General features: G+C 39.5%; 1 protein-coding gene across 1 annotated transcript in view; it reads right to left on the bottom strand.

The window, feature by feature from the left end:
- Positions 1-215: 215 nt before the first annotated feature.
- Cmpk1 (cytidine/uridine monophosphate kinase 1) overlaps positions 216-14,630 on the bottom strand; it is a 31,496-nt gene continuing 17,081 nt past the window's right edge. Inside the window, exons 2-6 of the mRNA XM_050136216.1 lie at positions 9,928-10,074; positions 4,947-5,099; positions 3,687-3,763; positions 3,392-3,488; positions 216-2,444 (exon numbers count right to left, since the gene is read on the bottom strand). Coding sequence (XP_049992173.1) covers positions 2,403-2,444; positions 3,392-3,488; positions 3,687-3,763; positions 4,947-5,099; positions 9,928-10,074 — 516 coding nt within the window. The 3' untranslated portion in view covers positions 216-2,402. The remainder of the gene's footprint in view (positions 2,445-3,391; positions 3,489-3,686; positions 3,764-4,946; positions 5,100-9,927; positions 10,075-14,630) is intronic.

Genomic DNA, 14,630 nt, shown 5'->3' with positions numbered 1-14,630 from the left:
TTCCCACAGGTGGTGAAACAGGTTCCATGTGCTCTGCCCAGATCAGCTACTGAAGAAATGGGATACTGTTTCATGTTCTGTTTAAGTCCAGACACCCAAACACAAGGCAGAGCAGAAAATTCTGCCCTGAACTCTGCTTCTGCTGTGTGATGGCTCACATGTTATACTGTCTTATCTTCAATACCCTTAAGAGGACAGAAATCAGGACCAGCAAAGACAGCAAAGGCATCAGCACATTTATTGGGATTATTAAATAATTCATATACACTCAACACTAATACACAGAAATGACATTAACTTTTAAGATACAGCAATGCTCAAAGTAAGGTCCTTCAAGAATCACAAAAGCTTCTTAGTACTGCATCTTTAATAAATGGAATGACTACGCTAGCAATGTCAGATGTATCTCAATCAACTCTAAAACTCAATACTGTAAACATGTTTTCTACTTAAAAAGCAAACAAAAATATACCCATAATTTAGAAATATTCGTTTTTTGGTTCATATGTAAATGCCAGGGAGATATTTGATAAAGGAAAACACCTAGTCCCCTCAAAACCCAAAAAGGGTGTTCTCGTGGTCATCAGTAAGAATATTTACATTCCCAGCTGACAGATTTCTTCTCTAGCATGAACAGGAAGTCTCACCGCATTTCATAGCTGTGTGATAAACCAACAAAGCCTCTCCTCTACTGGGTTAAAATACTAGGCACACACTCACTATAATCACCCAAGAGCCAAGGCAGACCCAATGTCAGTTGTGGTGGGCAATTTCTATTGTATAGTATACTACTGTATGGAGGGATACTTTGTTTTCTAATGACAAGTATGTGGAAATTGGTCTCATTAGTAAGTGAATTTTGTAAGACACATAGCAATGTATTATAAAAAAAAAAAACTGTTTACGTGTTCCTACTCTTGATAAGTTTAAATATAAAATCTAATTATGCAAAGTCTGTGTTCTATTTAACCCTGTGTACCAAATAATGTAAATGCTGAAAATGAGGAACATTTAAAGAAATCTCTCTATAAAGAACCTCAGGTACAGGGCTGAAGAGATGTGAAGAGATAACTCACTCAGAGCAAGTGCAGAACATTTGTTACTCTTGCAGAGGATCTAGGTTGTTCCCAGCATCCACATGGCAGCTCACAACTTTCTGTAACTCTAGTGGCAGAGGATCCAACACCTTCTTCTGACTTCTGTGGGCACCAGGCATACACATGGTACATAAACATTCATAAACATAATTCAAAATAAAGGAGAAGAACTTTAGGTATCACTCAGCTTTAGGGATAGACAGGACAAAAAAAATAAAAAGAAAAAGAAAACAAATTTTAATTTTTTAAAGAAAGAAAATCATTCAGACTCTCAGACTTTACTGAACAAAGCAGGCAGAAAAGGAATCAAACATTTATAAGATATATTTATTATTTTTCTGACCAAAGTGCAATGATTTTTAAAATCTTTTTAAAACAAGTAACCATGAAACAATGTATTCCAGAAAATAAAATACAAATGGGAATTTTTTACTATTAGATTGCTTTTCCTAATTTATTCTAACTTTGTATTTAGTCTAAGAAACAAACAAAACAAAAAAACCCTGAAGTATTATTAAAATAAGAATGAATCATATCAACATAAACTAGCACATGCATGTCGGGGTCTACTACTAAGAACCGTGTTAACATCAGTTAAATGATGACTAGCCCTATGTCACAGGGCATAGGAACACAAGTCATTTTCCCTTGCCCCACAGATTATGTCAGAAGAAAGCTGGCAATCTTGTCAGGCTCTGAAGCCCCGACTCAAGCCTTGAAAACAAAGACTATGCCCTGTCATAATCTTTGCCTATGCTGTAATAAGTTAACGCCTAAGTTTTAACTTTCGATAGAAAATGGTCAGTCATTTGATAAATACTAGAACATTGCTAGGAATCCATTTTGTGAGTTCGTTTACTAAATACCTTGTGCAAGAACTGACTAGACATAAATTTCTTTTAAATTTGGTCCACAGATTCACTTAACAGGTTGGAAATCTTAATGTTCAGCAAAAGAATTTCCAAATCCTAACACGGTGCAATTACAAAAGGGATATACATGCATACTAAACAATTTTGCTCACAGAAGGCACAAACAGAAAAGGGACAGTCTTGTAACACAAACAACAACTAGCTGAAACCCTTCTTCATTTGGTGAGCACCATAATACCTAAGATGATCAAACCTGAATTTACTGTGTACTGTGACCACAAATTAAAAATAGCACATAATTTGTCTTACTATATATTTCTAGACATTAATTGAGATGTAATTTTGAAAGATTAAAATTGCCTTAAAAGGGGGCTGTGATAGCAGCTATAAAGCAATATTCAAGCATGATTTAAAAATGTTTTTTCAAGGTTAGTTAGCCTTCTTTGTCAAAAATCTTCACAACTTCACCAAAAACCTATAAAGGAAAAACACAATTTTAAAGCAGATATTATTAAAAATATTGTATAGCATATGTGAGATCCTGGGTTCAATTCCCAACATCAAAATTAAAAGTAAAACAAACTATACATAAAAGATTGTACAGCTAAGTTCCTATTAAAAACATCAATTTTATATTAATTTTAAACATTATAATTTCTTAATCTATTTCACTTTACCAATGATACAAATGAAACACACAAAATTATGAACATGTTGCCTTCAATTTTATGAATGCTTTCCTGACAAAATGCACTTCTTGATGGGCTGCTAGTAGTCTAGTAAAATGTAAACTCAAGAGGCTAATCTCATTTTTGACTTTAAAACTAAGTCCTCTCACGTGCTGCCTCACCACTACAGTGAAGTGCCAATGGGAACTACTCAATGAGCCTGCCTCTGGGCCTTGCTTTTCTGTCCCTTGATTACAAGAGGAAGAAGATGGAGAGGATCAGGGGAAGGGAGAGTAGATGAACTCAGAAGCACTAGGGATACCTGCAGACAGATTCACAGACACGGAAGCATAGACATGGAAGCACGGGCATGAAGTATGAACAAGACAGAGGCCAGAGTCCTGGGAGCCCTGCACCTCTGAAGCTGTATGTTCTGTAAGAGAGAATAGCTGGGCCCTTGGCTATGACATGCCAGTTGTGCTACAGATCTGAACAAACAAGATCTAAATCAGTGTACTGAAAATACCAACCTTCCACTGAGGAAATAGGTTTGGAATTAATAAACCACCCACTTCTAAAAAAAATCAGGTCTGAAGTTGTAAAACCCATTTTAGACTTTAAAAAATGAAATGGGGGGAAAAACAAAAACAAAACAAAACCCAAAATCAAAAAGACAACTAATTTCACAGTTTGCCTCAAATGTCTCCCACCTACCCACTTCTGCATGCTACAAAGGCAAGCTTAGTGCACTCACCTCATCAACAGACCTAGAAGCATCTACTTTCTTGACTTTCCCCATTTCTTCATATAAGTCAATAATTGGTTTTGTTGACTGAAGATACGTCTGAATTCTGCAAAGGAAACATGTATTTCAAGACTGTAGGTAATTTGTCCTCCCTCTTCCACGTTATTGAAGGTGACGACAGAGTCTGACTCACATACTTTGTTTTTACAAGCCACTGTGCCTATACAAGCATGATGTTCTTTTCTGGACATCTGTCACCCAATGCCTACACCAGGACTGAGGCAGAATAAAACCTGCAGAGTACCTCTTTTCCAGGCTCTCTCTGTTGTCGTCACTTCTACCACTGCTTTTTCCCCTTTCAAGACATCGCTCAATACAGATCTAAAAAGAGACACAAGTAATAAATTATGCTTAAAAAAAACTCAAAAGGAAATATTTTGAAGAGACTAAAACAAAACAGAAAAAAAAAATCCTACACTAAACTCAATGTGTCTAACTCATTAATCAACATGCAAATCTTTTTAAATTTAAACATGTGGTTCAATTTATATAAACTAGGTTAAATAAGTACAGATCATAATAAGGATTCATTCATGACTCAGTTTTTCCTCTAATTTTTTTCAAGCTGCAATGAAAAGAAGCTCTGTGTGGGTGTGGCTTCATCTCAGACATATTATTAACTCATTAGGTATGAATTACATTCCTCAAACTTTGTATCATTTTTGGTTACTTTATAATAACTCCATAAATATCCAAATATTTGAGTCAACACATTTGAATAAAGCATCTCTTTTTAATCGTGAATAAACATTCCTTAGTTATAAAGCTGTGGTGACATTCTAAAGTTAACTTTGAAGAATAAGTGAAAACATATTTTTAAGAGTTGGGAGAAGAGAGTTACATTTTAAAACAACTCAAAGCCTGTGGCAAGTCTTTACCAGAGGCACATGTACAATCCAACCTAAGAATAGCCAACTTCCTTCAAGGCACTACTTCAGATTCAGACTGTTGGCATTAATTTAATGAAATTTATAGCATAGTGGTTGTCAAACAGAGTCAAGCTTTTTAATTAAATGGTTCTGAGAAATGTACTTACTCAAAGGTATACCTGGGTATGCTATTAGAAGTGTGGGAGGTGGGGGAAGGATGTGTTCTTACTATTTCCAAGTAATTTTATCCTTAGAAGATATTCTCCTACATTTCTTTAAAATAGTAGGCTTCTCCACTTTTTCAGATATGTATCTTCTAGTAAACAATACACTGTTCCAAGTAGCTTCATTACTTGACATTACTGTGTATATCAATGCTTACTAAAACAAAAGTCAACTTAACTCTTGTTATATTGAAAATAGAGCAAGCCTTAGGGTCACAAAGCAGCCAATGCCAAGAGCCCTCAATATTCTATTAGCAAGAAGTGCTGCTCTGCCCACCCAATCTATTCACTTACTAAATATATATACTGCTGCCAATAGAAAATGTAAATGAAAAAAAAATCACTGTTTTTCTCTAACCACTGATTATCTATAGCTTGAAGCCCATGTGGGCAGATGAAGATGTTTATTACCTCATTATTACAGTCAAAAAACAGAACAAAAGATACATCTGCCTTCCCATCCATGGTCTTGTTCCAACCTTGAAGGTTATCTTGATTTCTTGGAAATCCATCAATCAAGAATTTATTCTTCTGAGCATTGGCAGCCATTGTTTGGTCCATTTCCTAAAGAAAAAAGACTTAGGCTCAATACTGTATCACCAAACGACAATTTCTTAAGCAGCATAGTGGGCAGAGGACTATGCTATTATTCCTAAAACACAAGAGTGGAAGGTACATAGTGAAACAGACTAGACAGAAATGAGCCAACTTCTTGACATGGTTGCCTCAGCTGGCAAGACTCTAGCATGTGCTCCCCTATTCTCGCCACCTCCCCTCTGCAGCTTCCGTATCTTATGATAACACATCCTATAGTGTACCTGTTGACTGTCCTCTGAAGGTTCATGTGTTTGCTGAAAGCCTGACCTTTAGGACAGTGGCCTCACGGATCATTAGGAATACATTTTTTTTTCAACACAGTTTGTCGCCCAGATTTTTTTTTTAATCTTAGTGAGCCACAGTGGTTTTGTTTGTTGTTTTTGTTAAGATTTATTTATTTATCAACTTTATGCCAGAAGAGGGCATCAGATCCCACTATAGATGGCTGTGAGCCACCATGTGGCTGCTGGGAATTGAACTCAGGACCTCTAGAAGAGCAGTCAGTGCCCGTAACCACTGAGCCATCTCTCCAGCCCCTGGGGAATAAATTTCTAAAGAGGATTGTGGGATCCTGGCCCTTTTATCTCCTTACTTCCTGCCCAAGAAGTAAGCAGTCTGTTTCACCGTGTACATTACTGCCATCTAGCACCACTCCCAGGAGGCTGAACCCACGTGAAAGTAGAATGATGGTACAGTGACAGCTGATCAGCACAGTGAATATCACCTTCTCATGCAAATTACCACTAACCCAGAGCTTGGCTCCCGCATCTAGAGATCCCATGTCGCCCTCGTGTTTCCCTCTCTAAATCACTGTGCTGTAGGAGGTGCAGGCAAGGACTCACTATGTAACTTGGGCTGGTTTCTAACTTGAAATCTTCCTGTCTTAGTCTCTCGAGAGCTAGGGCTGTGGGTGTGCACCACCACCCCCTGCTGAAAGCACACTCCTTCTATAGGAGCTCAAATTCACTGTACTTCAGATCGAATAGCTAGAATAGAATAGAAGCTGGGAAAGCACTCTATTACTGCGTAATATTCCCAGTTTTTTTTTTTTTTTTTTACTTTTTTGATTGTTTGTTTTGAGACAGGGTCCCAATTAATTCTCCAAGTTGGCTTTCAACTCTTTTGGTAGCTCAGGTCAGTCTTGACTGAAATTCCTCTGGCTTTGGCTTCCTAAGCACAGGCCTGTGTTACCAGGCCTGCCTGGTTGTTAACATTATTTAGGATTCAATATTTTAAAAAAAAATCTGGCCAGGTGTGGTAATGCATGCCTTTAATCCCAGCACTTGGGAGGCAGAGACAGGCAGATCTATGAGTTTGAGACCAGCCTGGTTTATATAGAGTTCCAAAACAGTCAGTATTATATAAACAAAGTAGTAAAAAAAAAAAAAAAACTCAAACTAATTTTATCTAAATGGAATTGGCTGCACCCAAACACAGACGCACAAGATGTAATACATTCAGAAAGACTACAAAAACACTCTCACCATCCTTCCCAAAGCCTGAACTTATGCAGAATATGGGAGTAACACGAACAGGAGATGTAATCTCTAGTCTGTCTAAATCCTTGGCACCTCCGCTCACCAGTTGCACACCTCTGACAAGCTTTAGAGGGTCCTTTAGTCCAAAGCAAACCGACATGCATTGCTCTCCAGTTGCCAAGTTTCCTTGTTCCACAAGAACACTGCCAGGACCTATTTTCTTTAAGAGTTAGCTTTATCTCAGAATCTAACTGCTCTAATTTCACAAAACTTTTACAGTGTTAAGTTCCTGCTACAGCATTTCTACCCCAATTATGATAGAAGGTCTCTAAGAAGCCACGTCAAACATGTTCCCTTAGTATACATTCGTTTGAGATCTACTATCAGAGTGAGGTCACTGCCTTGGCTCCTGGAGGGTTCACAGTCTACTGGGTAACATATAACCTGCGAAGTCCTAGGACACCAAAGGATGTTCCTAAAATAAGAAATACAAAGTGCCTAGAGACTATGAGAAAACTTGACCAAAGAGTTGGCAGTGAAGTTGTTTCCTAAACAGTAAAGCAGCATGCCAACAGGGATCAGCCAACAGACAGCTAGAATCAGGGATATAAAGGTTGGGAATGAGAAAGCATGACGGCTTTGATGAATCTGAAGCAAGCTGGTAGAAATGAATCTTAGGGCGTGCATAAATAGTTGTGGGAGATAAGATGGAAAGGAAAGAGGGTTAAAAGGCTCAAGTGATGGTAGAGATAGACAGATGAACAGGAGTGGATGAGAGAGCCTCTCACTAAAGAGTTAGGTAGTTAACCCAACCAATAGCCAAGACAGGAAATAAAGACACATACTTTAAATGACAGTTAACCTCTGGCATGACTTTGACACATATATGAGAAGTTTAGATAGAGACCTGATAGAAACATACCTGGGACCTAGAACAAAGGTTTATGTGCACTGTAGAGTTCACCAGCATTGGCACAGTGAAAACATAAGGCATAGTTTAAAACAACCCAGCAAGGAATATATGAAATGAGAGCTGAAGAAAACCAAACTCTAAGAAGCATAGTGATTTAGAAAACTTGCAAAAGGGCAGAAAAATCAAGAGACTGAAAACAGCAGCTCCTACAATAGAGAATGAACAGATGATGTTACAAGAAACGGGTAAAGGGCTGGAGAAATGGCTCAGTGGTTAAGAGCATTGCCTGCTCTTCTAAAGGTCCTGAGTTCAATTCCCAGCAACCACATGGTGGCTCACAACCATCTGTAGTAAGGTTTGGTGCCCTTTTCTGGCCTGCAGACATACACACAGACAGAATATTGTACACTAAATAAATAAATAAACAAACAAACAAACAAGCAAACAAACATTTAAAAAAAGGAAACGGGTAGAATTAGTTTCAAAGAGACCTGCTTTGTTTTTCAAGACAGTTTCTCTGTGTAGTCCTGGCTGTCCTGGGACTCTCTTTGTAGACCAGGCTGGCCTCAAACTCAGAGATCCACCTGCTTCTGCCTCCCTTATGCTGGCATTGAAGGCATGAGCCATCACTCCCAGCTCGACAGAGACATTTATTAATTAAGATTTAAATGCTACAGGAAAAATAAAGACTAGACATATTTTCTGGGCTACACAGGCAAGATCACTGATACATACAAGAAGAGTTCTGCCTGTAATCACAGGTAAGGTTGAGAATGAGGTTGGAAGATTCCAAGTTTAAGGACTACCTGGGCTACAGACTGAGTTCAAAGCCACCTGGTAAGAGCCTATCTCAAAGATAGCAAGTATAAAAAAGGTTGAGGACAGCTCACTGACCGGGTGCTTGCTGAACATATTCAAAGCCCTATATTCAATCCCCAGTACTGCACACAAGAAAGACCAGTTTTAATGGAGATGTCGACTACCCTTTAATAACGCTCACCACCTATAATGCATTGGAGCCAGAAGACAGGACTGCAGATTTATTTACTCTTAAAAGGAAGTTGGTCTCCAGACTGAGGCAAGAGGCAGACTATGTAAGAGCCACTCTATAATGGTCTGCTCTGTCCCTTTAAGAGACAAGGCACACCCACTCCCCACCTAGGCAAGCTGATCTTCAGCTTCTAGCCTGAGTCCTTCTCCCTCTCAGCCTGAGTCCTCCCTCTCAGAGGCAGCTTCTGTCTCTCCCCACTTCTCCCCTTCTGTTTCTCTCTTTCTCTCTCTCTCCCTCCCTCCCTTTTTGCTCTTCTCCCCTTCTCTCTTTCCCCTCCATAACCCACTAAATAAATATCCAACCTCACTCTGCATGGCGTGCCTATCCATGTCTCTGTCTCTCATTCTCTGTGTGGCTCCCTGCTGGGGACCAGCCACCTTTGGAGACCTGGGGTCTTGTGACATGCCCATCTGTCTGTCTCTCCTTGTGGGACTGGCTGCCCCATCAAGGTCTCTTACCCACCACGTGGCTCCCTGCCTGGGACTTGCTGCCCCTTGTGGCCCCCTGCAGCCACTTGGGGATATGCACTGTTCCTGCCTGGGACTGGCTGCTCTTGGGACCTGCTGCCTGCTGCTGCTCAGGGATCTGCGGTGTGGTCTTATGGCCCGCGGCCCCTTGGGGAACCTGCAGCATTTTTACTCAATCCATTACACACTCTATACCCCAAGTGTCTCCAGTTATTCCCAGGATTCACTGGAATCTGCTTATTGCTTCCTGTTCCTAACACTACAATTCCATCTCACTGGTTCTTTTATGTCAAGATACTTGTTACTGACTAGCGTTGGGGATCTACAGCAAAGCAATACCCACCAACATATAATTTTTAGATCTCAGAGTGAAAATGGCAATGTGTTCATCAAGTAAAAAAGGAGACTTCAAAACAGAGAACATCAACAATGAGAAAAACACAAATGGGAGGCAAGGAAGGAGAGAACAAAGATTTCCAGGAAAAAAGAGGAAAGTGCAAAGAAAGGGGTGAATAACCCAATGGAAGAAGAATAACTGAATAACTGAATGCTGGGACGGATGGGCCAAGTACCTGTAATCCTAACAGGCAGATGTAGGAAGATCCTGGACAGTATAACTTCCAGGCCAGCTACATGAGACTTTTTCAAAAACAAAAAATTCTACAAGTACCTTAGACTGGACTACAGCTAGTCTTAGACCAAAGCAGAGAGTACTTGCTACTGCCAATTTCGTCATAGTGAAAGCAGTTCCCGTCATTTTCAAAGACCACAACTACCTTCCATAATCAAGAAATTTAACATTCTAATTTTTTGTTATACAAATGAAAGTATATTTAGCTTCTTGTGTCCTTGTTAGTTCCAATAGGTTGATATTCCTGCTCCTTACCCTCTTTAATAAACTGATGGTTATCTCAACCGGCACAATCTTTCCTTCTTTAATGTACTTTTCAATAAGTTCACCAAACTGTGAATCTGGATTCTTCCTTTCATCACGAAGAAGCTCTCCAGCCGAAAGGTGTGTGTAGCCATATTTCTGGAACAAACAACATATATTCAATTCAGTGATAGGAGTACACATAATTGTGTTAATTTCTATATTAGAATTTCTCTTCAATAAAGTAGTTTTGCTTATGGGGCAAATAATACTAAGAATAATTTAAGAGATTTCATACAGTCCAGTTTGCCTATTAGTAAATAGCCTTGCCCCTTAACCGTGTCTGCACAATGAAATCATCTCAACATTGATCTAGTTGAAGCACTGACATCTCACTATGTTCCTTCACAAATACAGAGTTTAAATGCAAGAATGAAAATGTCTACCAAAAATCTGAGACTCAAGTCAAAAAAGTCAAAAAGTCTAATCTGAATTCATCTCCACTTCTGCCAACTTCATTCTTCTGTCCTCTTTCTTTTCCCTGCAAACAGCGCATGGCCACCTATACCAGGAGAGGAGCTTCTTGACTTCTCGGAACACCTAAACAATCTGTCACACCACTCAGGCCAGTCTCTTCAAACCCATTTCCTAACTTTGTACTCCTAAGAAGTCTCGAATAATAAAATGAGAATATAGATACCTATTTTGTAAGCTTGTGGTCATGGCTAAATAAGATAATGTACATAAATCACCTAACATATATTATAAAAGGATAAGAGCCATCAATTGCTTCCTTGACATCATAATTACTGCGTGCACGAATCTGTATGTGTGCACACGTGCGTGCATGTTAAACATGCAAGTGGCACACACATCTGTGTGTAAGCTAGAGAGCATACAGACTAGAGAGCTCTGTCATACTCAAACATCTTATACATTCATGTTTACCTTTTCTGCAGCAAGGTTCTTTCACTGGCCCGGAGCTTGCTATGTAAGCTAGGCTGTCTGACCAGTAAGTCCCAGGGATCTGCTTGTCTCTGCCTCTCCAGTGTTGGGATAACAAACACCCACCATTATACCCAGCTTTTTTACCTGGGCTCTGGGGTCAAACTCATATCCTCATGCTTGTACTTTACACTGACCAAACTGTCTCCCCAGCCCAAGATACTTAGCTTCAAATAATGTTTTTTATATTATACAGTCATATACCTCATATCAATTATCTATCTTAAATAAATATTTGAGACAAAGTTTCTCTGTGTAGCTTTTGTTCCTGTCATGGAACCAGCCCTTGTAGACCAGGCTGGCCTTGAACTCACAGATATCCACCTGCCTCTGCCTCCCAAGTGCTAGGATTAAAGGCAGGTGCCACCACCACCACCACCTGACTTAAATAATATTTTTATATTATATAGTCATATACCTCATTTTAATGTTTTGATCAATAAGAACCACATATACAGTGGTGGTCCCAAAACATTATAATGAAGCTACAAATTGCTATCACCTCGTGACATCTAGGCTGTCACAGCACAATTTACACTCATACACTGTAGTGATGCCAGTATAGTAACACTAATGTACTGCCAGTCATATAAAACTATTGCATACAGTTAGGAACAGAGCACAATACTTGATAGCAAATGCTCTATTACTGCTCTGTTTACTATACTTTTATTGTTATTTTATATTGTTATTATACCTTCAATTATAAAATAAAGAACTCCACTGAATAAGAGCATGTCACATTACTCAAGCATCAGACTCATATATCTCATGCATTTCATGGTTACCTTTACTGCAGCAAGGGACCACATCAAGTATCTGACCTATCTATCATATGGTTTTGTACAAGTTCAAACAATCTTATGATGTTTAAACAAAATAGCCTAGTGGTGCATAGCTCCATCATTAAATGACACACGCTATAAGGACAAGGAGAGAACGGAAATGTTGCTGAGTTAACACCATAAAGTATATCTATAAAAATTAAAATGATGGAACCAATCGAAGAGAGGCAGGAGGGAATATATGAGCAAGGGAGTCCAATATCATGATGGAGAAATCTACAGAGACAGCTGAACCCGGCTCGTGCAAACTCATGAACTCTAGACTGACAGCTGTGGAGCCTCCATTGGGACTGAACGAGGCCCTCCATATGTGGGAGACAGTGGTGAAGCCTGGACTATCTGAGGGGCCCCTTGCAGTGGGACCAGGATCCATCCCTGGTGCATGAGCTAGCTTGTTGGAGTCCATTCCTATGGCAGGATGCCATGCTCAGCCTTAATGCAGTGGAGAGGGGCTTAGCCCTGCTCCAACTTAATGTGCCAGACTTTGTTGACTTCCTAGGGGAGTCCTTACCAGTTGGGAGGAATGGATAAGCAGTGGACTCAGGGGAGAGGGGAGAGGGAAGATGAGGGGAGGAGAAGGTGGGGGGAGAGAACTGTGAATGGAATGTAAGATGAAATTAAAAAAATAAAATTAAAAATTTTTTTTAAAAAAGAAAAAAATTAAAATGACTATAATACCATTAGGTGATATGATCTTTTGAGGCTTAAATGTGGCCTCGTGACTAACTAAAATTATAATGTAGTACACAGATATACACACATACATACATACACACTAAAGGTTTTACTTAAAAAAAAATCAGGCAATGGGCTTCGGTTAGACAACGTCAACGGCAATGACAAGACTCCTGATGAGATACTAGGGGAGAGTGACAACTAAGCTAAATCACAGGGTACTGAACTGCCACTTCTTTGTTTTGTTTTTGTTTGTTTGTTTTTTGTTTTTTGAGACAAGGTTTCTCTCTGCAACAGTTCTGGCTGTCCAGGCTTTGTAGCTCAGGCTGACCTTGAACTCACTATGATCTGCCAGCTTCCCAAGTGCTGGGAAAATGGGCACTTCCTGAGTACAATAAGGAGCCAACAGTCTTATGTGAAGATCCTGAATAATGAAAAGCTTCCCCACAAGAATTGACATGTTGGGGGCTGGAAGAAACAGCTCAGAGGTTAAGATCACTGACTCTTCTTCCATAGGACCAGGGCTCAATTCCCAGCATCCACATGGCAGCTCACAACTGTCTGAACCTCCAGTTCTAGAGAACCCAATCTGACACCCATGACAAAACACCAATGCACATAAAATTAGAAAAAACAAATTAAAATAAAATTAAAAAAAAGAATTTGCTGGGAGGTGGTGATGCATGCATTTAATACCAGTACTTTGGAGGCAGAAGCAAGTGGATCTCTGTGAGTTCAAGGCTAGCCTGGTCTACAAGAGCTAGTTCCAAAACAGCTAGGACTGTTACAAAGATAAATCCTGTCTCCAAAAACCAATAAAAAAATTTTACGTGTCTACTATTAAACCAAAAGAATGACACAACCTAGTCTCAATATTAGGATATTCATATTCAATACATATTCATACAACACATCTCACTCCAAATCTTAAGACCCCTTCAATGAGGTTTTATCTTGCATGTATATAACTTAAATGAACATTAGGGTGTGAGGCAGTCCACACTATCACCCCACTTGTGAAGTGTCAGTGTGGTAGTATATGTCTGTAATTCTAGCTACTCAAGAGACTGAATCGGGAGAACACTGAGTTTAAGGCAATTAAAAAGAAAAGCATTTCAACTGATTTTTTTTTTTAAAATCTCCCATGGGGGGGCTGGAGGGATGGCTCAGTGGTTAAGAGCACAGGCTGTTCTTCCAGAGGTCCTGAGTTCAATTCCCAGCAACCACAACCCCAGTGGCTCACAACCATCTAGAATGAGATCTGGTGCCCTCTTCTGGCCTGCAGACATACATGCAGACAGAACACTGCATGTTTTTAAAAAAATATTTATTTACTTATTTTGTATACAATATTCTGTCTGTGCATATGCCTGCAGGGCAGAAGAGGGCACCAGACCCCATTACAGATGGTTGTGAGCCACCATGTGGTTGCTGGGAATTGAACTCAGGACCTTTAGAAGAGCAGGCAGTGCTCTTAACCTCTGAGCCATCTCTCCAGCCCCAATCAATCTTTAAAAAGAAAAAAATCTCCAAATGACCAAGGTTATGAGCTTTCCAATGTATCTTTATTCCCATTCCATTTCCCAAAAGTATTGGCTAAATTTCTTGCTCACAAAATAGTAAGGTAGCAATAACACTGTCAGCATAGAAAAGAAACTCTAAAGGGGATTTACTAACTAAACTTGGATATAAAGTTGGATGAAAATAAATAAAAATCATAGCATCACCATGTTTCTGTCTCATTCCTTTAAGTGTTTCTGGTAAGAGAAATTATCAGAAGTATTAAAATTGCAATTGCTTTAAAAAAAAACTCCCATTATTCACAGAAACTAGAAATATAAAATTGTTCAATTACGTCCATACTGGTTGCTCGATGCCTACTTGATCACCCAGTATACAGGTGCAGGACCTTATGAAAAACGAACTGTGACCTACTTTCCCATTTACTATGTACAATTTTCAAAAAGCATTGTGCAACTACTGTCCACAGAACTTTAAAGCAGCTTCAGCGCCCACTGTTTATTTTGGCTTTTACTTGGAAGCCCCTGCTTGCCGGATGCTTTCCTCTGGCCTAGAGCGTATGCACATGGTGATACTGAACAAAGGCAGAGGCCAGTAGCCCTAATGATGGCAAGTGCTCCGTGACAGCACCACAGTGCCAACCATGCAAGTTCAGAAACCTGGCTACTG

Source organism: Alexandromys fortis, unplaced genomic scaffold (assembly GCF_014885135.2).
Source record: "Alexandromys fortis isolate MF-2015 unplaced genomic scaffold, M_Fortis_MF-2015_v1.1 scaffold_13, whole genome shotgun sequence".
Classification (NCBI taxonomy): Eukaryota; Metazoa; Chordata; class Mammalia; order Rodentia; family Cricetidae; genus Alexandromys; species Alexandromys fortis.
Note: the sequence above shows the minus strand (reverse complement) of the source record. Positions and strands in the feature narration are given on the sequence as shown.